Below are 23,687 nucleotides of genomic sequence, written 5' to 3' on the forward strand. Positions count from 1 at the left end.
TTATTCTGCATCTGCTGCTGGAATATCATTTTCAGCTCTGTGAAGTACATGTCCAGTAAAACAAAAGATAACTTGATTTTAATCGTTCAGGGTTGTAAACAGGTCACAGTAGGCTTAAGGTCTTTTATTTTGAAAAGCACAGAGAGGAATAACCCATCAGCTGCTAAAGCAGCAGCTGAGGTTTATTTTGAAGGAGGAACATTGCTTCCAGGTATGCTTGGTGAAAGAAACGAGTCCGAGTCTTCTCTCATAACAAGTTTCAGGTTTATTAGAATTTTACTCGCGTGCCATCAGCTTCTGCTTCTTCAGCTTCTTCTGTGAAACCTGCAGAGAGAAGAGAGAGGCAGAGTTATGACATCATCGATCAGAGAGTTTGCACCGCTGCCTTGGCCAACAGTCGCTCAGTTTTAACAGGGTTGTTTTCATGGAGAATCCAAAGGTGTCCTAAGGAGTCATCACTGCGACAGATGATGAAGAGGAGGAAGGTGACGGGTTCAGATGTGCAGCCAGAGGAGCAGGATTCACTGTGTTTGCTGTGGCATTCATGGGACCTTCAGTAAAAGGGAAATCACAGCTCTCCAGGTCCCAAGAGACTAAGCCAACTTCAATTCCCCTAACCTCGCTCCGTGCTGCATGTTTGAAGCCCCACCCCTCGCTCTTCCCTCTCCACGTTCTCACCTTTTTCTTCTGGGCGACCTCCTCCTCGGGCTTGGGGACGATCTGCTCCTTTTCTGTCAGGATCATCTCAATGTGGCACGGCGAGCTCATGTAGGGGTTGATGCGGCCGTGGGCGCGGTACGTACGCCTCCTCATCTTTGGCGCCTTGTTTACCTGGATGTGCTCAATGACCAGAGAGTCCACGTCCAGACCCTGAAAGCACAAACACGGGTCAGAACCACCACGAGAAAATAGGACTCCATCGATCCTTTCAGAGCTCAAATCATCAGATATTAATCATTTATTAATCAAAAGGCTCTGATTGGTTCACCTATTGCTTCCAAACATTTGGAGATGAAGACTAAACGTCACCCGAGAAACCAACTGCAGATCAATAGATGCTCAGACATCAATAATCAAACTGAGGCCTGAAGCATGTGATCATTAAAGTGGTGTTGTCCTCTCGTTCCAGCTGTCTGTGATTCTCAGATTGCTCAGACTGTAATTGTTCTTTTCATGGTTAATACAAAGGTGTCCTAAATGGTCATCACTGCAATCTGCTGCTCACCGATCAGCTCAACAACAACCAGCTCCACAGAGCTGAAACCGAGCTCAGGGTCATCTCAACGTCTCCGCCTGCCCTCATGTGGAAGCTCGCCTCCCTAAAGCCTGCCTGTGATCGCCACCTGTAGGCTGATGTCACGATGCAGATAATCATTTTAAACTTAAAGAACGCTCTTGTGTCATAACTTCATGAAATCAAAGCCAGTGTCCTCAGGGACCTGCTTTCTGTTGGACCAACAAAATCCAGATATGCTCAATAGATTTAGATCAAATGTGCATACTCTGTCACGTTTAAGAAGTTGAAACGCACGACGAGTGTCATTGAGAGAAAAATATTAGTGTTCAGTTTGAGAACCAAGTTAAAATGTGAGATTAAAGTGTCGATAAGTCAAAGCTGCCACGGCTCCTTTAGTTCATAAAAACAGCGTGATGAGTTCAAGGACGTCACAGAGGCAGTACAGAAAGCTGCGTCTGGGAAACAGCAGGATGGATGTTACAGCTCATGCCATACAGACGAGCTACGACTCATCACAGACATAAGACAGCTAACTCATTTGCAGAACAGTCCAACATTTGGACTTTAGTCTTAAAATAAACAAGTATTTTTCATTAATGCGACGCTGACATGCACACTACTTAAGAGACGCCACATTTAGAAAACTAACAACAATTCGATCACACAAACTACTTTGCACATCACTAGCACAGTTTCAGGTGTTTAAAGCTGCAGACAGACGGGTGTGACCTTCAGACTAAATTGGTATCGATCCTTTCAATATAAAAGTGTGTTCCAGGGAGTCCATCTCTCTGTCTGCTTGCTACACCCGTTGGCCCCTCACCTCCTCATGACCTCACCTTCAGCTCAGCGTTGCTCTCGGCATTCTTGAGCATGTGCAGGAGGAACTCGGCACTCTTCTTGGGCCAGCGTCCCTGGGTCCAGCCGTGCTGTTTGGCCTGAAAACAGAAAACATCAAAGGTGCTTTTAGACCATGCCTCAGAGCTCAGAGGCGGGGTAACTGGCCGCCTTCGCTGCTGCTCAGGTTCCTAGATTTAGTTTCATCTTTAATCCAAAGGTGTCCTAAGAAGGTCATCACTGCAGCTGTCAGAGTGATGCCACGCTCGCTGGGACCTCACCTGAGCACAGCGGCCAACGCCGCCGTTGTAGCGGCGGAAGGGGACGCACTGGTGCTTGACGATGACGTCCCTCAGGTACTTGTTGGCTTTGCGAATGTGCATGCCTTTGATGGCCTGGGCCGTCTCACGGGTGTTCTGAAAGTGAGGACACAGACGGGTCAGAGACCGGATCAACAAAGTGGCACCTTTATGTCGTAACCTTCATGACATCAGCATGACGTCCAGATGTCGGGTCAGTTCTGAGGGCCTCGGCCGTCACATTAGATTTAATGAAAGTTGAATGTGTTTATAGATTTTAGGGGAGGCAAACAAACCATCAGAGAATCTCTGCGATCTGATCGATTCGACAGAAAACCAAGTCTCTTTAATCCACAGCCAAACAAACCTAGGAGCACTGCAGCCATCTTTAAAACTAGAGCTCCTCCCACTGACATAAACATTAGACCAGCAGCTCATTCAATCACAGCAGATTGTCTATTCAACATTTCTAAACACACAAAAGTTACTCAAGCCATTCACAGTAATTTATTTTTCCTGGAAAATCCTGACTTATTCACTCCTTATCCTCGGGAGCAGAGCTTTAAGTACCTGAGCTTAAATATTAACTTCAAATTATATACACAGAAATTCTATTTAATTACGGGAGGATTACACCTGTATTCAAAAGAGAGATTAAAAGTGTCACCAGTTATTTTCAGACATCTCACACATTCTGCAGCTGAAGCAGAGCTCCAAACAAACTGGGCTGTTCACAGAAACCAGGCTCATGCTGTTACCTGAAGCTCTAATGAACAGACCTCACTGAGGTTTATGCTTCAGCGAGACAACAACCTCGAAGGATATTTAACTACACATCACAGACAGCTCATAAACACCACTGACTCCTCCTGTGTGGTTTTTACATGTATCAGTGAGAGAACCATAATCACTTCTATCAGGACGATTAACCACAGCATCAATGTAAGGATCACTCAAACTGGGTGTGAGGAAGTGGAAAAACTGGGGGGGGACAAACGTGTCTGCGTGAAATAAACTAACTACAGTACAGTGTTTCTATTGGCTGGGATCACAGATAGACATAATGCAAGAGTATAAAACATTTCAGTGCATCTCCCATCACTCCCGCGGCAACGAGCCATTCAGTTTCATGACTCTGAAGTAAAATTGGATCATTTTTCTCTACTGAGTCAGAGCACCATATTAACTCTGAACCCACATCCACGTGTGTTTAATGAGTTATTAGAGCCCAGATTCAGAAGCCTGCTGCTGCTCATGTAACCTACTCTGAGCCTCTACACACCTTTACACCTGAGAGAATCTACTTTAACATGGACACGCGTGAGATGACAGATGAACCCTGTGATCCCCTTTGTCTGTGCCCACATGTGGACTCTTACCTTGAAGTGCACCCGGAGGTTGGATCCCCTCGACTTGCATGCTGAAACACAGAGAGAAGCCGTTAGCACCCCCAGCAAAGACCCGGATCACTCCACCAGTGAGTGCGGCAGCTCAGTTGTGTCATTAGTTTGTTTTCATGTGGAATCCAAAGGTGTCCTAAGAGGTCATCACAGCCACCAGCTAACCCCCACACATAGCTGAAGTTCACCTTTACTCACATTTAGTCGGGTTCTCGGGGTCGAGAGAGTAGCGGACCATTGTCAGATATCTGTAAGAAGAGGCACACGTTAGTTTCCTCAGGCTAGCACACAGCAGGTAAGACCATCTTAGACAGCACCGTCTCAGGTGACGTTAAACAGATTTAAACCCCACAAACACGGAGAAAAGGAGCTGCTAGGGCCGCTTTACAACTCCTATCCACGCCACACGGAGCCAACATGGCGGACAGCCGCCGGAGCCACCAACCCGGCGTCTCCGCAAATATCTTCATAAAACTTCATTTAATGGCTCCAGACACACAATTCAACCATCAGCGCACACATTTACACACAGCTGACACGATCCAGATGCTTGCAGCGCAGGATGCAGTATTTTTACTCAGATTTAACATGGATTCTCCGCTTCGTGAGCGGGACAGAACTCCTACCTCTGAGGCCGCGGAAGGAAGAGGAAGTATCCCGGACGGCGCTCCTCTACTTCTGCCTTCCTGTGAGGGTTACCGCCCCCTGGCGGTGAGGAGGAGGAGGACGGTGCTCGGGGCGCAGTGAAGCGGAATGGACAGCAGGGGGTGGTATTTCACACACACACAAAATACGCGAGAAAAATTGTTATCCCGTGGTTACGCCATGATTATGACGTAAACACGATAATAGTGATGGGAAGTTTGTCTCTTTTCAGAGAGCCAGCTCTTGTGGCTCGAATCTCAAAGAAGAGCTGGCAGTTTTGGCTCCCAAATGGCTCTTAATTTATTATCATCTGTAGCCTCATATTTGACAAATATGAATGCTCTGTGTGTTGATAAACCCTTTTGCATTTAGTGTTTTTATGAGATGCCTTATAATTGCCTAATATTGTGTATTTGTTCTGTTAGAAAAGCAGGCATTCTTACTTTTGTATAATATTTTAATCAAACTTTTGATTTTAATTCAACACAAAAACAAAGCACTGCAAACAAATCCACAGAAGAGAAACAGAACCAAACTCAGCAGCCAAACAGTATGTCCTCAGGTTGACATTCAGAATAATCAAATGCCTCAGCTTGATGAGCTGATGCAGTTTCTCATCTTAGTTAGTATCTGCTTCTTCTTTAAGCTGGAGCGAGATGCTGCTTCGTTTACAGTTGTCAGTCATATTTACATGTTTTTACGATACACTTGGACTCTCATTCTCACCGCAGTCTACTGTCTCACTCACTGACTGAGGAATATCGATACTTCCAATACCAGCATTTCATGTTGCAGGATCAATTCCCATATGAAAAATTATAATATCTAATTTGATTAAATTAGTTTTTAATCATAAATATGACATACAGACAAAAGTCGGCAATACCCTGTTAATAAGAACTACAGTCGTCTTCTGCCTCTCATTCATGTTTTTTTTGTTTTTTTGTTTTGTTTTTTACAGCTCATTGTGTTCTACGTCCTGATTGGCTGTAGAGCATTGTCAATCAATCTCCGTGCTGTGTCGCCTGTACAGTACAGAATGTGTTTAACTTGTCAAATTTACATAAAGTGCTGTACTGTATGTTGTAAGTTTTCTCTCCAATAAACAACAATGTTGACGAAATGTGTTGCACCGTCGAAGGCAGAGGAAGATGCTAAGCATTGCACAAAAAGTTGGACTTCTGGACATGCTAACAGAATGTAGGAGTTACTGTATTTTTCAGATTATTAACTCATTCTTCTTGCTTCCTCTACTTCCGTACCATATCGTTGCTGTTGAATTCTCTCACAGCTGCTCTGTTCCCATATTCTGGACGTGAAAACAGGGTTTGATCTTTGGTTTCATTCTGTAATACTGGACTTATTTTTCTGCGTAGGTTTGAACTTTGAGAGTGGTTAAATAAGAAAATAAGAAAAGTGTGAAAATGTTGATGCCTGTCTGAGAACAGTGTATAAAATGTGTAGTGAGGGGTTTTACAGCCTTAAAATGTAATTGTGCCCAGAATGCACTTTGTGAATGATGATAAACAGATCAAACTACCAGCGTTAGCTTCTGTTCTTCAATGTCACAGACATGAAACTGCTGTAGGTTACTCCCACTGTGATAAATCCCCCACACTGAGGCTGTGACAGGAGGAGTGAAACAGTTTTTGACATTTTAAAGGTTTTTGTGTGGATATCTACTCGACTTATGAAATGAAAAATGCTGCTAATGCTAAAGAACTGATTCTGGAACCACTCGTGTGTATTCGGAGGGCCTGAACTCAAAAAATATTCGTAGTATGAAGGTAAATCTTAGCATGACTTTATTAAAATAATGTGTCATAATGTGTTTTCCTGATTTTACTTTACTTGATTTCCCTCTAGTGGGGAAGAGAAATTATAGTTAAAATTGATTCAGTGGTGGTCTTTTTTTTTTTCACAAGCTGGAAACAAAATGCTTTATGAGGAATTTCAAGTGTCTGATGATTTTTCATTTTAAAAATATAAGTGCTTGTATTCACTCCAAGGACTCCTCCAGTTATCTGCTGCACAAAAATGCTCCACCCAAGAGTTCATAAATGAAGCGGTGGCACAAAAAACTGCAGTTCCTCTGATATCCAGAAGAGGCAGCAATGAGACCCATGTTGAAACTTTACAGCAGAAATAACTAGAACTCACCTGTTTAAACTGTATCAAGGCTTAAAGTTTGCATTATTGGGGGTGTGGCCTTTTGACTGACAGGTGGATGGCGACACAGCTGGTTGTAGCTGCTAGTTGACTGCTAGGCTTCTCCTGATTGAATTCTAAACTGAACTGGGCCTCTGGACCTTGTTTGTGCAGTTGTGACCTACAAACTGTACATTTACCCAGTGAAAAGGTGAAACTGTGTTTAGAGCGTGAATGAATGACATGGCCTGCAGGTATTAAAGCAGTCATTGTTTATTTGGTATTTCATGATGAACTGTGAGACGCTGGACGGAGCTACATAGAAAACCCCGTGTGCAGCCTCACAGTGAGTCATGCACATCATTGCACTGTAAAGAAAGTCAAAGCTCGAGTGACGACACCTCAGGCCAACATACAAAAATAAAGATATTATTTACAAACAACAACATTTTCCCATCAGCACGTGTCAGTGTTTTCATCAGACAGTGAAAAGAAGTTCAACATGTAGAAATCACTGTGGTTTCATTAGAAGACGCACAAATATCTGTACACGTGCCACATCCTCGGCCCGAAGGCTCATCTGCTACCTTCACATCAGTGTGTTCATCACAGTGTGTCTGAGAGCGAGTGCAGACCACAGGCTCCGAAACCTCAGCAGCCCCACACCATTGCACACCCCACACTGTGGAAATGTTTGAGCAGCTCAGTCAGAGGATCTCCACACTCAGCATTCCTGTTTCTCACGGCTGAAAAAAATCAGTTTCATCATCTTCAAGTTAAAAAAAAAATTTTTTTTTTTATTTTTTTAAATAAATTCTCTCTAAAACCTCGTTACCTGTTCAGTTCTGTTACAGTGTCGTGAATAATGTTTGTGTCACACGGTTAAACACTGTGATTGTGTTTATAGTTGCACACATGATAATATGTGATTGTGTGACTGTTGTTGTCCCAGCCCGAAATGTTTTAGGAGAAATATATTCACGAGATAATAACAAAAAAAGAAATGTTCAGTGAACGGCTACATGGTCCTACTAGTGCTGCTTTTTTCATGGGTTTCATGGGAGATGAACTGAACCTAATTTGATGAACATCAGAGAAGGAGAGACAGTAAAAGAAAAAATGTCCCCCTCAAAGCCCTGATGCTCTCAGAGCTTCTACAACTTTGTTCTTTTACTTATTTCATGAACTTAAGTTCATTTATTAATTAAGGTCACTAATAGGGTAAAACACGCCAGAGGAAAAATGGTTGAACTTCCTGCTGTTTTTGTCACCTGTGGTTTTAAGACTTATGCGTTTCCCCGTTAGCTCATCCCCATTCTCCCAGAGCTAACAGAGCCCATCACCAATCATTTACAATGTTTTCTAATTGTGAAACAGTAATTCTCATTATTTCTGCACAGCTAACAGTTTCTACACTGTTAGCTAGTAACCTCATTTTTAAATTGTGAATCATTAATTTTCACGATTTCTGCATTTTGAACCCATAATAGTTTTGTAATTGTTACCTTTAATTTCCATCAATTTTCTAATTGTGAAACGTTATTATCCATTTATCCCCATTGTTAGCCGTTGTTCCCACTGCTTTGCATTGTTTTCCCATTGCTTTTGTATTTTTGTATTGCTAACCATTAAATCCCACTGTTTCCCATTGGTAAGCATTATTTCCCATTATTTTCTCACAGTCATGTGTGAGTTGCTGATATTTTCCATTGTCTGTGTGAAATGAACACTTCCTGATGCTTGATACAGCGTTGATGCTGTAACTGCGTCTGTCCCATCATCACCTGAGATCTCCCGCAGAGCGCGTCGTGATCAGAGTCGCTCTGTGTCTCCAGCGGCGACCCGAACCTCAGTTTCACAGACTCCTCCCGACAAACTGTACGAAATAAGTGAAAATCCAAATGTCCTTCAGTCTTTACAGCCGTAGATTCACACAGGAGGAAGTGGGCGTTACTGTTCAGAGAGAAACGTGTGAAGCAGCGCGACTCGGTAACGGGACCAAGGAGGAGGAACCCTCATTAGATGCTACAGACTGTGTGGATCGCGTCGGGCTCACTGAAGCTCTTCAGATACCGCTCAGTGCGACGTGAAGAGGCGTCAGAGACCTGCAACACAAACAGGAAGTTAAATAGCCGCCAGGTGAAATCAAAGAGTATTTAATTCACTCGGTCTGATGGTCACGTAAAAAATGTAACTGTAGCAACGTTTACATAAAATCAAAGTAAGAAAAATAAGAAAAGCAAATAAAACTTCAAAAGGAAAAATGAACTCCAGGAACACGACAGAGTACGGTCATTGTATAAAACATATACTTTTTTATACTTTGAAATATAAAAATAATAGTAAAAAAAATTAATTTCAATTTAATTTGAATCATAAAGCTTCAAATCACAACAACAGTTAAGATAAGATAAGATAAAGACTCTACAACAATACAGTGAAGCCCCAACAATCAGACGGCCCCCTGTGACCAAGCGCTTTGGTGACAGTGGGAAGGAAAAACTCAGGTCACACTCTCCTCAGTGTAATATCACAATACAAGTAATACTTGTTCATACAGTATTATTAATTTATTTTTATTATTATTTTTTTGAAATATAAAAAATAAATAACCTGATTAAACCGAATGTTTGGTTTTACAGATTATAAAATGTGGAGGTTTTCTATCCATCGCAGTGTCCGTTGTTTTTATGGAGCTGATAAACGAAATCATTATTTTTATTTGTATCACCTGAATGTTTGTAAACAAAAATACAAACATAACAAAACAAAAAAAGTGCATCTGGTGATCTCTGACCTTCGCTGCTGTGTTCTGTAATTACTGACGTACACGTGAAGCAGAGACCCGTCGAGCCGCTCGCTCTGACTGTGGAGGACGCGAAGTGGTGGTTGGTGGCTCAGAAAGGTGACAGACGATGGAAGCCGGAGGTCGGAGGTGGAGGCTCTGGTGACGCAGTGAAGACGAGCCAGGTCGGTGTAGATGGGTGGGCGGGGCTTCATTTGAGACAGGGGCTGAGCACGGTGGGGGTCGGGGGGTAAACGAGGGCCACGTTGACCCGCTCCGAGCCATTCTTTGGACAGACGATCTCGGTGAGGCCTTCGGGCCGCGGCTGGCTCAGCAGCTCACCTGCAACAGCGAGAACATCAAAGACGCTTTAATACAGGAAACAGGAAACAGAGGAAGTAGGACATTCCCGAAACATCACAGAGAAACCATCACACGTACAGAAAGCAGGATGCTCTGGTTTTAGGAACAGAAGAGGCAGCTGCTCTGCTGTTATCAGGGAGGAAAAGTTCTCCTCCAGCATTTCAGATATAAAACAATAAATTATCTGATGTTGGACCAGGATGCTGGGTGGACACTGATCTGCCAGTCAGACAGATCTCAAGGCAAATCCGCCTCCAGCTTCTGGAAGTTTCTCCTGTTCTCGCCTCTAGATTTGTAGTTGTTTTTTTTTAATAATAAACTGCTGGCACAAATTTAAATAACTGAAGACTCACAGACATCTACAGGCAACAATAATCCTTCACACTAAACTCCATTTACTTGTCTTTAGTAAGAACCTGCAGCAGCAGAAGCTTTTATGAATTCGGCCACAAGGTGGCAGCAACGTCCAGCTGTGACTTCATGCTGCAGAGCAGAGTCCCACCAGCAGGGGGCGCCTGGTCCTCCTCTGTAAACTACAGTTTAAGGTCAGTCCTGGGTTTTGCTGCAGGTTTAGCTAGTGCACACAGCTGAGGGTCTCTGAGGTCAAAGTTCAGCCTGGATTCAGATTCAGGATAATTTTTTCCCCTCATTTTTATGTAATTTAAAAGTGCGGAGGAATAGATGTGTTTGTGTTACTGGGGTGAATTTCATGACGACGAGAGCTCTGAATTTTCTTCAAGCATGACCTGCTGATAAAGATACTTAAAAGGGGAAATGGTTATAGGAGGTGAAAGGTTAAAGGTCGAGGCAGAGATGTTTAGTTCAGTGTCTCAGCTCTCGTGCTCTGCAGGGCGTTTTTCTTCTACTCTCTCCACTGTTATTAGAACTCATAACAAGGCGAGATTTCTGTAAAGCAGTAACAGGTCTGAGCTCAGAGCTGCACACAGGCGGCTCTCTGACTTCAGTTTCCTGCAGGGCTGAACGCCGTTCCTGTGCACGTCTCCATTTATAAGGCGTCCTCATCGTTTGTGTTTCCGCTGTGGATAAAAATACGATTAAAATCACGCACACACTTCCTGTGTGATCCCTCGTGTGTTTCTCTGGCAAACAAAGAAAAGCTGCCATCTGCAGATCGACACAGACATCCTTTTTCCTTCATCATCATTATGGCTCCCTCCTCATCGAACAGCTCAGAGCCCAGCCGGCGACTGCTTGAGGAGGTTCACGCGAGCTCCGCCGGGATTCAGTTTCTTACTCAAACCATGTTTATAAATCATTTTAATATCTTTTTCCATCCATGGAAAACTGTGTGAAAACTGGACTGGGTTAGTTTGAGCTTGTAGCCACGTGTTCTGTTTATAACTCTAAGCTGCACTTTATGAAATGATTAGCGCTCTCCATCTTTGGATGGATGTACTGATGAGGGTGGATGACGGATGACCTCAGGAAGCGTGTGACACGCCCTCCAGTACTGTTACAACACGTTTGAGTTGCTTTTTATTTCCCGTTTTATTTTGACAATCTCATCAGTTTCCACATTTTGAATTAGCATTCCTTATGTTCTCATAAGGAATGCTAATTCTGTTTATGTTTTTCATAATGTACTCTCCGACACTCAGCTCCACCTGGGTGTTTGTTGTTGCAGAGCGCTGATCATTCAGCCGCTAACAGAGACACGCCCAATGCATCACTCTGCTGCACGAACAACACTGAGCACGCTCCATAGCCAGTGCCTGGATTACATTCACTTCATTTTCAGGGCATCAGCAGAATAATACTGTGATCTGGCTTTATCTGACACACACACACACACACACACACACACACACACACACACACACACACACACACACACACACACACACACACACACACACACACACACACACACAATATCCTAACCTGCAGAGAGATAATACAAGCCTCCTGCAGCTCGGGACTGAAGCCGTGACCATTTACACAAATTAAATGCCAGATGTGCTCGTGATGTTGGATGATTTGTGGCAGTGTGCACAGTGGTGACCTGCCACATTTTGAGCTGACTGATGTTGAATCTCCAGGATTTTCAGAATAATTCTTCCTGGTCAGATCAATCTGTTAATCTGGCTTTTCGTCCCAGTGTGCCTTCAGAGCAGCAGACCAGCAGGTATGGCACATCATTTTGCTCTCCGGAGCAGGAAGGCCAAGGTTTCGAGCTGTGACCTTCTAGCAGCTTCCTGTCATCATTGTGAGTCACTGATATTACACAAAACTGCATCTCAAACGTTCAGCTGCAGTGAGAACCAATCATCTAGCTCCAGAGCTGAAAAGCAAAGTGATGGCTGAGGAGCAAAAACCTGCAGTTCCTCTAATATCCAGCGCGTTTTACAGAAGAAATAAACACGTCCAAGTTATTGTGAAGATTGAGAGTTTGTGTCTGTGAAGTCAAAGGAGCTTGCAAAGAAAAGCGTCTGGACTTCTTTAAGTTGCTTGAAGACGTTTCACCTCTCATCCGAGAAGCTTCTTCAGTTCTACGGTCAGATGGTGGAGAGTCCCAGATATAAACCTAGTGGGAGTTTCCCCCCACAGAGGGACAAAAGGACCCCCTGATGATCCTCTAATCGCCTGAGCCGAGGTGTGAAACTGGGCGTGGGTCCCAATCAGCCAGGGTTTCAGGTGTGTTCATTGTGAAACCTGGCCCCGGCTTATCATGCGAATTCCTGAGGTCAGATGGCCCAGGATGTGAGTGGGCGTTAAGGCCTCTGGGGAGGGAACTCAAAACTGGATTATAGATGGCAGAGAGTTGGTGTTGTAAACCCCCGCCTCTGTTCAAAGATGGTCGCTCACAGTGGACATAGATGGCTTCTTTCACTCCTCTTTCAAACCATCTGTCCTCTCTGTCCAAAATGTGAACATTGGCATCCTCGAAAGAGTGTCCTTTATCCTTAAGATGCAGATGGACTGCTGAGTCTTGTCCTGTGGAGGTGGCTCTTCTGTGTTGTGCCATGCGCTTGTGAAGTGGCTGTTTGGTCTCTCCGATGTAGAGGTCTGGGCATTCCTCGCTGCACTGTACAGCATACACCACATTGTTAAGTCTGTGTTTTGGCGTTTTGTCTTTCGGGTGAACCAGTTTTTGTCTGAGCGTGTTGCTGGGTCTGAAATGCACCGGGATGTCGTGCTTGGAGAAAACTCTCCTGAGATTTTCTGATACACCGGCTACATAGGGGATGACAATGTTGTTGCGTCTGTCTTTCTTATCCTCCCTCGCTGGTGTCTGATCTTCTTTTCTGTGCCTCTGTTTTGAGATCCCTTCCCAGACGCCTTAACGCCCACTCACATCCTGGGCCATCTGACCTCAGGAATTCGCATGATAAGGTGGGGCCAGGTTTCACAATGAACTCACCCGAAACTCTGGCTGATTGGGACCCACACCCAGTTTCACACCTCGGCTCAGGGGATTAGAGGATCATCAGGGGGTCCTTTTGTCCCTCTGTGGGGGGACACTCCCACTAGGTTTATATCTGGGACTCTCCACCATTTGACCTTAGAACTGAAGAAGCTTCTCGGATGAGAGGTGAAACGTCTTCAAGTAACTTAAAGAAGTCCAGACGCTTTTCTTTGCAAGCTCCTTTGACTACGATGACCAGGTCATCGTAGTCAAAGGAGCTTCTTTAAGTTGCTTGAAGACCTTTCACCAAATGGTGGGGAGTCCCAGATTTAAACCTAGTGGGAGTTTCCCCCCACAGAGGGATAAAGGACCCCCTGATGATCCTCTAATCGCCTGAGCCAAGGTGTGAAACTGGGTGTGGGTCCCAATCAGCCAGGGTTTCGGGTGTGCTCATTGTGAAACCTGGCCCCACCCTATCATGCGAATTCCTGAGGTCAGATGGTCCAGGATGTGAGTGGGCGTTAAGGCCTCTGGGGAGGGAACTCAAAACTGGATTATAGATGGCAGAGAGTTGGTGTTGTAAACCCCCGCCTCTGTTCAAAGATGGTCGCTCACAGTGGACATAGATGGCTTCTTTCACTCCTGAGGAGTGATTGAGAGTTTGTGTTAAGAAACATGAGTTCACATCTTTAATGATCCTCTAAAAATCCAGCCGTAAGTATTTTACACCCAAACCAGAGTTTTTCTGGATGCAGAAACCATCAGAGTGGGTAACAAAAACCCAAAGGAGTTCCACAGGCATCTATTATCGATCCTCTGCTTTTTATTGATGTGTAAATTTTACTTTTGTTTGTCAAAGCACAAAAAGTTTCCTCCTTCATAACAACATGGAGCCTTTTGGAGCATTTTTAATGCCATCATCGAACTAAGCACGCCGCTAACTTACCTACAGGCTCCAGAACAGGTGATTATAAATCTACGGGTGGTGTCATGGGGGCTACGACTCAAAGAAATGAAGTAGATTTGTTTCCGACGGATGTTTTTACATCAGCTGCCTCCAACATCACTCACAGCCCGTCTGTCCGTCCGTCTCAGCAGCACTTAAACCATTAGGCTTATTGATCGTGTGCGTTCTCTCAAAGTGTCTGCAGCTGCTGGCTCTGCTGGCCTGAAGCCAGCAGTCACAGACACAGTCAGAGTTACGGTCAGAGACGATTATTTGTAAGGAAAAACAGCTCTATCATAACCATTTCATTAAACCCGAGTACTGCAGAGCAACCGGAAGTACTGGGATATTTTACATCTGAGTATTTCTGCAGGTCTTTGCCACCGGCTGTGTGGCTGCAGGAGCTCCTGCTCCTCAAAGTCACTTCAGCTACAGTTTGTTTCTAACCTGCTGCTGAGCTTTGCTGCCACGGCCGGAGATCAGATGTTTATTTCATCAGTGGACGCAGCTGACGGCTCACACATCCGGCTGTGTGCCCTGAATTAGGCCACAGCCTAATAACTCCTCCTCCTCCTCCTCCCTCTGACTGAGAAGAGTCACGCAGAAAGCCACAAAGACCTGATTTCAAGGAACAGGAATGTTCCTCCCCCCTCAAACACCATCAGCAGGTAGAGGAGTCATGTCCTCCCTCCTGCTCCTTTGCTGTCAGCCATAAAAGGGAACAGCCGCCACTCGCAGAGAGGAGGAGGAGGGGAAAGTGTACCCGTATCCAGGAAACTCCCACTGGGATGTTTGGAAAATGAGAGAAGTAGTTTCACTCCATTCAAAAACTGCCCAGACCTCCGATTTCATTTCCTCCTCTGTTGTGAGGACGATTTGAGGATTTGTGAGAGAACGTCTGCAGCGGGGAGGTTATTCCAGAGCTGAAACAGGAAGTTAGTCTGCAGCCAGTCCGACCCTCTGGAAGTTTTTCAAGCAACACTGACAAAAAATCTGATGGTTCCACTTTTTAAAACAGTCTCATTTTTTAACTTTTCTCTGCTGAAGCTGAATGTTGGAGTCATTATGAAGAATTTCCAGTGCTCATGCTCTGCTGCCCTGTTTTATTCACTTATTAAAGAGAGATTTTCTTTTATTTCAGTGACTTTTTTGGCCACGATTTAGCTCTCTACATAAATTCATAACACCAAACTCCCCGGTTCCGATTAGCCTGTAAACACAGCAGTCTGTTACTCTGACAGTTTCACGTTTCCTCATCCTAAACAGGAAACTGTGTTCACACAGACGAGCTCCTGCTGCCCCTCAGTAATGTGACGTGACAGTAAAGAACCGTATTTAAGGCTCATCTCATGTTTGAATCAGTTCATCACTGTGAACACAAACAGGTCTGCTGACTGTTCACAGTCTCGCCTCGCTCCTCCTGGCGTCACTCATCCTGCTGGAATATTTGCTGTTTAAATATTTACAGCCTTCGACCTGAAATAGAAATTTGTTCACAAAGCCGGAGAGGCCACACAGAGAAGTCTGCAGAGTCACCCTCGCTCCATATTGATGAGGGACGATCCCGTCTCTGCTTTCACCGCTGCACACAGAGCGAGGCGATAACTGGGCCACGGCGACGACCCGGCTCAGAACAAAACATCACACGGGAGCAGAAATCTGCTTAAATCGCTGCCAAGAGATTTCAGGGGACATCATCGACCTCAGCCAACCCCTCGCTGTCCTGCTGAGAGCCGTGAAGCTGCTGCTGTCCTCACTGAGACTCGTTGTTTACAGGGTGGAGATGCTTCAGCCCATAAGTTATTTTTTATTTCCATAACTATCTCATGAAGCAGCTGCAGAGCCAGCACCCATATACTGTATATAACAGACAAACATGGCCACTGTGACACAAACTACCCGCACAGCAGCCAAATTAGGTGATGCCATTAAAAATGCTTCAAAAGGCTCCAACAGCCAAGCAAACTTTAAACCAAATACAGTTTAAAGAGGTGACTCACCGAAGTGCACTCTCCCGGTACACTTTATCATTTTTCTCTGATCAGGACTGAAGTTTGAACTTTGTGGTTGAGAAACATTTAGTCTCCATATCAGCGACGATCAGTATCAAAGGATCTGATTGATAAAGGCTTCATAGTTTATTAGAGCACACAGCTTAGATGATTGGGGGGTTACTGAGCACGTGCAGACCCACGCATGTGTTAACAGGAGCCGTTTGTCTTTTTCCAGGCCTCACTGTGTGTGTGTGTGTGTGTGTTCCTCTGTTTTAACACACTGAAGTGTTAATCCTCAGACTGAGCCGATGGCCTCTGTCAGCCTGGCAGCAGCTGCTCCTCATTCATTCATTCTCGTCGCTGCGCAGCTTTTCTCGTCGAGGACTATTTGAAGAGGATCCGCGAGGCGGCCGAGCTCTGGTTTCTGCTTTAAAGGTCACTGAATGTGCCTTCACATCTGCTGCTGCTGTCACCACTGTTAGCAGCTCAGGACTCAAAGGTCAAAGGTGAAAAACAGCAGCTCGCGATGTGCATTTCAACCAAAGACCAGCAGCAAAGCACCAGAAAACCTCCACGGCCCACAGTTGACACTGTGAAATACAGCCAACTATAAATACACAGAGAAGTGCAGACCCCGGACACCACACCAGGATCTCAGGCACAAAGAAAAGGCTCTGCTCCATCTCTAACACTGAAACACTCACGAAAAGGACGTTTCAGGAGAATCTAGTAGATTATATTACCACATCATTATTAACTGGCTGAAAATAAGTTTCTCCACAGCAGCTGATAGGAATGAAAAACTAAATCTGCTGACTACATTTCTGCTCTGTAACCTAACAGTAGCATCAGTTTGAACGCCGCTGAGCAGTGAGCTCTGCCGCCCTGAGTCAAGGAAGTGTGCGAGCAGGATCTGCACTCCATAAAATCCAGGATATGTGAAATGGAGCAGAATGAGGTGGCGGGATGAGTCTCAGAGAGCCGCCTCAGACTCTGGCAGACCCAGATACCGTGACCGCACCGCTAATCTCCTGTGATCAGCAGCTGTACTGGCAGTGAGGCCGATCCTCAGGAATGCGTGGCCTACTTCCAGAGCGCAGGAAAACCACCAGAAATAACTGCAGCCGGTCAGCCGGCAGGTCTGAGCGCAGCCACGCTACCCGAGCAGCAGGATTAACGGCAATCTCTGCTGTGGAGGTATGAGAGGAATGTGATCATGCTGCTGAGGATCCAAACAGTGAACGATGGACCGTCTGTGTTTCTGTTCTGGTGATTTACCTGCCAGAGAATCTGAGCTTCACAGGCAACTATTAAAACCGCTCAGGATCGGCACAGCTGCTGTGAAACTCACCAACACTACTACCACGGACATATCTCACTTCTTCTGAATGTAAGGAGGATTCATGATGAAGCATTTCTATTTCCTCTGATCGTTAAATAGAACAAACGTCAGAAACTTTCACTTCCCTGTGCAAAACAGCCTGAAGCTCCTCTCACATCCCGGCCTCTGCTTTCTCTCCAAAACTCCGGGATTCCCCAGAAATCTGCTGCTAATAATCCTCCACTCGCCCTCTGTGTGTGTGTGTCCAGCTGTTGTGTAATGACATTAAATGGTTTACAGCTGAGCAGATAATTTGGGGTTATTTCAGCGTGGTATATTTCCCACCTCCTCCAACATAAAACTGAATAAACGAGCTGATTATGTAAGCCGCTGAATGCCCCCGATGGAAATCTCAGTTCCAGGAAGCGTATTTCAGTGTTTCCTTTCAGTCAGACAGAAAGCAAACATTTTACAAAAGGGATCTTTTTTGGAAAGGTCACAATTTTTCCACCCTGACGTACTCAGGCTGGCGTGCTGTGACCCAACTTCTGGTTTCAATATGACAGAGTTCGCATCACAGCGATGCGCTTGCACAAAAACAGTGAGCAGGTAAGTAAAGAACGTTTCTGCTACACGACAGAAAGCAAGTGAGGCTCTGGAACAGAACCAGGATACACAGGATAAACAAAGCTGCGCACCGAGCAGAGGAAAATACAACACAGGTGAACCCGGGACAGTGAAGACAACAACAAGGGTGAGAACAGGAAGAAAGGAGAAAAGGTGAAAGAATGAAAGAGGGACAGTAATGCAGAGGTGAAGTCAAATGAATAATAATAAGGCAGAAAATAAAGCAAAGATTGGACAGAACGGTTCAGGTGAACTCACTCAGGAGAAGAAAAGGGCAGTAACACAGCGAGCTACAAACAGGGAAACAGGAAGTAAAATGTTATAATGGTGCAGGTGAACTCAAGACAATACACAGGCGGGAGAGAAACATGAAATATGTCTGCATTTATCCTCCTTAACTCAAACATCTTCATGCATACGATCACTCTCAACATCTATTTGTTTTAAAAACTGTTTGAATATAAAACCCACATCTTTTTTATTTTCATGTTCATCACCTCCCTGTGAATGCCGCGTTATCTTCTCTGTTTCTGCCATGCACCTTCACTCTGAACATGTCAACAGATGTCGAGGATCAACCAGCCTCAAATGAACCGACGCTGTCCTTCAAGATCAGGCTCTTCTCATCACATCATGTATCTGGACTGTTTTCAGTGTTTTAGTGAAACCAGTCGGAGCTTCTTCGACGTCCTCTGCTCTGCGAGGTCATTATCCTGCAGTCTGATCACATGACCCCACAGCGCTGTTACATAATCCTGATAATAAGCAGAGCGCTAAATATCAGACACACACACACACACACACTTCCTGTGTTACTCAGTCTCAGGCCGACAGACCAACAGACAGCAGATCTCCTCATCCTCACACTCCAGAAACACTGCAGGCGTGTTCAGAGGAGAAGGCGATGAGAAACGCTCCAGCTGCTCCGACGAGAACCGACAAGAACTGGGGGTCAAAAAACCGAAAGCTCATTTTAACCAGACAAGAATCTGAAGGCCTGACCTCGTGGTTCAAAAACATGAATTACAGCTTAAAGCACCAAATCTGACTGAACTCAGAGTTTAACAAACTGGAAACAACAGGAAGTAGGAGGCAAAAAGCTTCAAGTGTGACACTTTAACCTTAAGCAGCACGTTGTGCCTGCTCCCTCTCCGATGACGGGAAAAGAAAAAGGCTGCGGTAACGTGTTGGAGGTCAGACTAATGGACTGTAAATGCTCTGGTTTAGTGAGCGCAGCGGTTCTCCTCACTGCAGTCCTGTGTTTGTATCTCAGTGGTTTTTATGGCTGAAGACTGTTCAGTTCAGCAAACAGTGGGTCAGCATGACGACGGCAGCTGTGGCGATTGGATCCATCTGTCCAGAGCTCGTAATCACTGAATGTGTAAAAGTTAATAAAGCAGCGCTCCTGTAGAAGAACTCTATGAGCAGGCGAGATCTCTGTGCCATCACAGGAGGATAACTACAAAGTAAATATGAAGCAAGGGCAAATATTCCGCCCGTTTCAGCCGTGACTTTTTTTAAATCTGCTTTTTGATCACAAAGCTGAAAACGTGAAATAAAAGCAGCTGGTCTTCACTGGGTTAGAGGCCTTATGGGAGTGTGTCAGCCAAAACATTTTAAATATGGAATTTAATGAGACATGAAGAGTTTCTTATCTGCAGAATGGAGATTAGATTTAACTTTGTCGCTGTGCAAAGTGCTGAAACAGGAAATGGAGTTTGCTTCTAAGCAGACGTGCAAAAGAACAGTTTTACATACAGAGAGAGCCGGAATATAAGGTTAAAGGTTAAAGAGCTGCAGCATGAACAAAGTTTGTTTTCTGTACATAGTAACTGCAGGATGTACAGTTGGATGTATGTACAATACAAACAATGTAAACGTCAGAGGTTCAGCCAGTGGTGAAATCAGAGCAGGAATATGCTGCTCCAAAAATTGCAAACTTTTATGTTCAGTAGTTGTTGGAAAGCAAGCCAAAAGGTGCAAAAAACCCAGGGACAGGTAGGTTCAGTGACAGGCCATTGATACTGCAGTGTTAGTGTGTGCTGCACAGGACACCAACACTGCAGACCAGTGTCAGCTCTAACTGTCTGCTGGGCTCAAAGTCCACATCAGTCTGTGCACAGAAACCATAAATCAGGCTTCTGGCGATTTAACATCCCCATAAAAATCATCTTAAAATACACACATTGTGTTCCAGACGTGGTTTGTGTTTGCATCCAGGGAACAAATGCGTTCCTGCAGCCCTCACTGAGCTGCTCCCACTTTTCACTTTCCACATTACCTTCTTAAATTCCACTGAAACTGTGAGCTGCGATCAATGAACGAGCCTCCCGCGGTGCGTTTATTGTCTAAGCTGCTGACTGAAAGATTGAGGCTGAGTTTCCACCTCCGGCAGGCCCAGTGCTGTCTAAATAAAGCCAACAGTGCCAGCAATAAACCTGGAAGGAAACTGTAGAGACAAACGGATGTGTTCTTATTGTGAGCGGCGGCTGCTTTCTGAGTAGCTGCAGGGCTGATGTTAAGGGTGTCGGGATTCCTAATTTACTGAGCTGACAAACAGCTGCTCGCGGGGAGCAGTGCTTTCAGCAGCCAAACACCTTGCTGCGGCCAGGCTGTGATTTAGCCGTCAAAACTCTGAAAACTGATGAATGTTCAGTTACACTTGTTTTTTTCAGAGTCAAAAGGCCATGCTGCAAACAGCACGTCTGCGCTCAGCGTTTCTGGTCTAAAAGCAGAAGTTAAATGACTCATCCATTCTGAGCATGAGTAACTCTCTAACTCTAAGCTAGATTACACATCAGGAGTGGTCTTCAGCTCCTTTTATTTCCCATCCCTTCTCCTGATGACTCTCTTCAGGTCGACTCATCTGCGGTCAGATGATGAGGAAATCCTCCACGCTGCCAGTCACATGTCTGAGCAAACAGAGCGGGATTACAGTGTGGTGATGTAACGGGATTGCCTTCCTCACCATCTCATTATGTGTCACTCACATGAACAGAAAGAACACAAATGCCTGTCAGGTTGTCCCATCAAGGCGAAGCTCGAGTCTGGTGCTGAAACGTGTCTGAACAGGTGGCCTGAAAGCCAACCATCACTCATCATCTGAGAACAAACCACAAACTTTCTGCTTCTTTATTCCAGCACAGACCAAAGTTCCCCAAAGTGATAACATCAGTGTTTGTCCGGTGAAGGTCACATGATCTCACCGAAAGCTCCCAAACAACCATAAATGGAGCGTCTAAAATAAACTGCTTTCATTGTTTATGACGTCAGATCCAGCACGAGTTCCTCTTTTAGGCACTCAGTGAAAACATTGACGAGTTCAGACATGTCGCTCCTCATCCTCACACACAGGTAACTGCTCACCTGAGACCATCACAGATGCTCTGAAGGCCTCACAGCGGATTCTTCACACACTGAGATGTTTATGAGCCGTGTGACAGCTGTGGACGCCTCAGTGACGGATTCTTTGTTCAAGCAAACATCACAAGGCAAAGAAAAATAATGACCCTTCATTCTCTGATGTCTTAATTAAAAAAAAAATCTTAAACTGCAAAAGTCGCAAAAGAGAAAACAAGGGTTACATTTAGTAGGTGTTTAAGGGGTAAAGAGTTAAAAAGAAATGTTTTAAGTTTGGTTGAAAAATTAAATGTGAAAAGTTTTCATCACAGTCTGATAATAGGATATGAACTTTACCCGAGTTTACCTCTGTACATTTGTTATAAAGGAAGAAAAATTTTGTGTTATAATTTAAACATGAATAAAAAGTAGAGGACCGATAATCGAGCCCTGTGGAACGCCACAATGCCCCATTCTGGTTTTTGTTACAGTGATCTCTGAAGGTTACTGCTTCCATTAAAACTCTGGTTTGAGTGTAAAACTTTTCAGACTAGATCTTTAGAGGCTCATTACACATGTGGACTCATGATAGAATTTAAACAAGTGATTTATAAAAATCACTGCTCCGTAGAGCTGGGCGATAGAACGATAATGATATGTATTGCGAAATAACTTTTTCTCGATAGAAAAATCAAACTATTGCGATAGACCTTTTGTCTGTTCTTCTGTAAAACAAACTAAGATTTATTTTTATAATTAATATTTGGTTTCTAAGTGGAATTGACAATTTAGTAGCCTGTTTTGTTTGATCTATTTTGAAACTTAAACGCTTTAGCGGCTGCCTTTTGTATAGTTTGCAACATTTGCCTTTATTTATCTGAAAAAGTCTCATGTTCCTTAAGTACATCTACCCTGTTGAACTTATTATGGGAAATAAATATTTAAATAAAAACAAGCTGCTGATTATTTCACATTTTACTTGTGAGCAACGGCACATTTAAATCTTACAAATATAGTTATTTGGCTTATATCGTGATAGATATCGTTATCGCCTGAAATGAAAAAAACACATCGTGATATGAAAAAATCTCATATCGCCCAGCTCTACTGCTCCGTGAGTGCTCAGCCGATGCTTGGTGAAAGGCTGCTGACAGCAGTCACACAAAAGCCTTTAGCTGGCATACACAAGATTTATTATCTGCCAGACAATCTGTGACTCTGCTTTCAGAGTGAGAATCAGATGATGCTTGCTTACACACTACATCTGCTCAAGGCTGAACTTTTAAAGTCAGTAAAAACCTGTGACATCGTCACGGTGATTAAAAAAACATATGGAAATGTCTTTAAAATGTGTTCCCAGGAGGCTCCCTGTTTTCATATTTCCATATCAAATGATTTAAATTTGATTTATGTCCCGTCCAATGAAATCCTGCTCAGACAAACAGCTCAGTGAGTTAATCCAAAGTCGGAGCCTCCAGTCTGAACACGCCCAGACTGATACCTGGCTCAGGTTCAGAATGGGCAAACATGCGACGCCACGGCAGCCTGAGGCTAAACCACCTCTGTGCGGTGAAAACACAAAGTGCGGGAGGTCGGCATTTGCAGGGCGTGAACACCTGACGGGCAGGTAGGTCGCATACAGACTGCACTGACTGCAGCACGACAGTTAAAGAGGCTCTGCATCGGACCCGGGATAATCCCAGCACATCCTCTAACTGGATTAACTGGAGATGCACAACAAGAGTGAAAGTGCTCAGACCACAGCCGCAACACGTCCTTCTCACACACGCACGCACACTTCTGTTAAAGATTAAATAAATAAATAAATTCTAAATACAGAATATAAACTCTTAGTTACTGTCAGTGAGAGTACAGTCTCTTTGGGTCTGTTTGGGTTTTGGGTTTCCAGTCTGAGGATTGTTGTGGAGGACACGTTGTGGGCATGTGCTCAGACTAAGTCTTTCCTGTCAGGTCCTGAAGCTCCAATGAGTCGGAGCTGTGAAGTCAGGATGTTCGAGCAGAAGCTATTTTGACTGCTGTCTAATTTGGCACCAACATGACTTCCAATGAAGCTCAGAGAGGTATTTAACATCGACTGCTTCAGGCTGACAGAAATACCCACCAGTCACAGTGAAGGTCCAGACTCCCCGAGGAGCCAAAACAACGTGAAATATACAAGTTATTTTACAGCTGAGCCGATCAGCCAAATGATCAAACTATAGTCATCTTAAAAAACACACACACCCAGCACGCCCCTGCGGGCGGTTTATCCTTCAAGCTCGGGTCCTCTACCAGAGGCCTGGGAGCTTGAGGGTCCTGCGCAGTATCTTAGCTGTTCCCAGGACTGCGCTCTTCTGGACAGAGATCTCTGATGTTATT

At 44.5% G+C, this 23,687-nt stretch overlaps 2 protein-coding genes and 4 non-coding genes across 7 annotated transcripts in view; all 6 read right to left on the bottom strand.

Moving 5' to 3' along the window:
- Nucleotides 1-242: 242 nt before the first annotated feature.
- Nucleotides 243-4,441, bottom strand: rpl17 (ribosomal protein L17). The gene is made up of 7 exons (XM_085278783.1): nucleotides 4,400-4,441; nucleotides 3,972-4,021; nucleotides 3,753-3,793; nucleotides 2,356-2,490; nucleotides 2,077-2,175; nucleotides 679-870; nucleotides 243-324 (listed from the first exon to the last, which is right to left on the bottom strand). The coding sequence occupies exons 2-7, from the start codon at nucleotides 4,009-4,011 to the stop codon at nucleotides 277-279; spliced, it is 555 nt and encodes a 184-aa protein (XP_085134909.1). The 5' UTR covers nucleotides 4,012-4,021; nucleotides 4,400-4,441; the 3' UTR covers nucleotides 243-276.
- LOC146570355 (small nucleolar RNA SNORD58) lies at nucleotides 397-464 on the bottom strand. Its single transcript, XR_014893482.1, has one exon. It is a non-coding gene; the product is annotated as a small nucleolar RNA SNORD58 (small nucleolar RNA).
- On the bottom strand, nucleotides 1,147-1,213 carry LOC146570356 (small nucleolar RNA SNORD58). Its single transcript, XR_014893481.1, has one exon. It is a non-coding gene; the product is annotated as a small nucleolar RNA SNORD58 (small nucleolar RNA).
- On the bottom strand, nucleotides 2,253-2,320 carry LOC146570357 (small nucleolar RNA SNORD58). Its single transcript, XR_014893480.1, has one exon. It is a non-coding gene; the product is annotated as a small nucleolar RNA SNORD58 (small nucleolar RNA).
- Nucleotides 3,860-3,929, bottom strand: LOC146570358 (small nucleolar RNA SNORD58). The gene has a single exon (XR_014893483.1). It is a non-coding gene; the product is annotated as a small nucleolar RNA SNORD58 (small nucleolar RNA).
- Nucleotides 4,442-6,823: 2,382 nt separating the features above from the next.
- Nucleotides 6,824-23,687, bottom strand: part of mfhas1 (multifunctional ROCO family signaling regulator 1) — a 28,375-nt gene continuing 11,511 nt past the window's right edge. Inside the window, exons 2-3 of one of the 2 annotated variants that reach the window (XM_085278793.1) lie at nucleotides 9,397-9,693; nucleotides 6,824-8,671 (exon numbers count right to left, since the gene is read on the bottom strand). In XM_085278793.1, coding sequence (XP_085134919.1) covers nucleotides 9,563-9,693 — 131 coding nt within the window. In that variant the 3' untranslated portion in view covers nucleotides 6,824-8,671; nucleotides 9,397-9,562. Of the gene's footprint in view, nucleotides 8,672-9,363; nucleotides 9,694-23,687 lie in introns of both variants that reach the window. The other variant, XM_085278792.1, reaches the window with a different exon arrangement.

Source organism: Mchenga conophoros, linkage group LG7 (assembly GCF_057382185.1).
Source record: "Mchenga conophoros isolate Kocher_MC1m ecotype Shallow Benthic linkage group LG7, M_conophoros_male_GT1.1, whole genome shotgun sequence".
In the NCBI taxonomy this organism is placed as follows: domain Eukaryota; kingdom Metazoa; phylum Chordata; class Actinopteri; order Cichliformes; family Cichlidae; genus Mchenga; species Mchenga conophoros.

Excerpts from the sequence above, each read along its gene's own strand:
- rpl17 (XM_085278783.1), bottom strand. The coding sequence starts at position 4,011 with ATGGTCCGCTACTCTCTCGACCCCGAGAACCCGACTAAAT. Across the intron at positions 871-2,076 it reads AGAGCAACGCTGAGCTGAAG|GGTCTGGACGTGGACTCTCT; the intron begins GTGAGGTCATGA and ends TTGTGCTTTCAG. Across the intron at positions 325-678 it reads AGGTCGCCCAGAAGAAAAAG|GTTTCACAGAAGAAGCTGAA; the intron begins GTGAGAACGTGG and ends TTCTCTCTGCAG.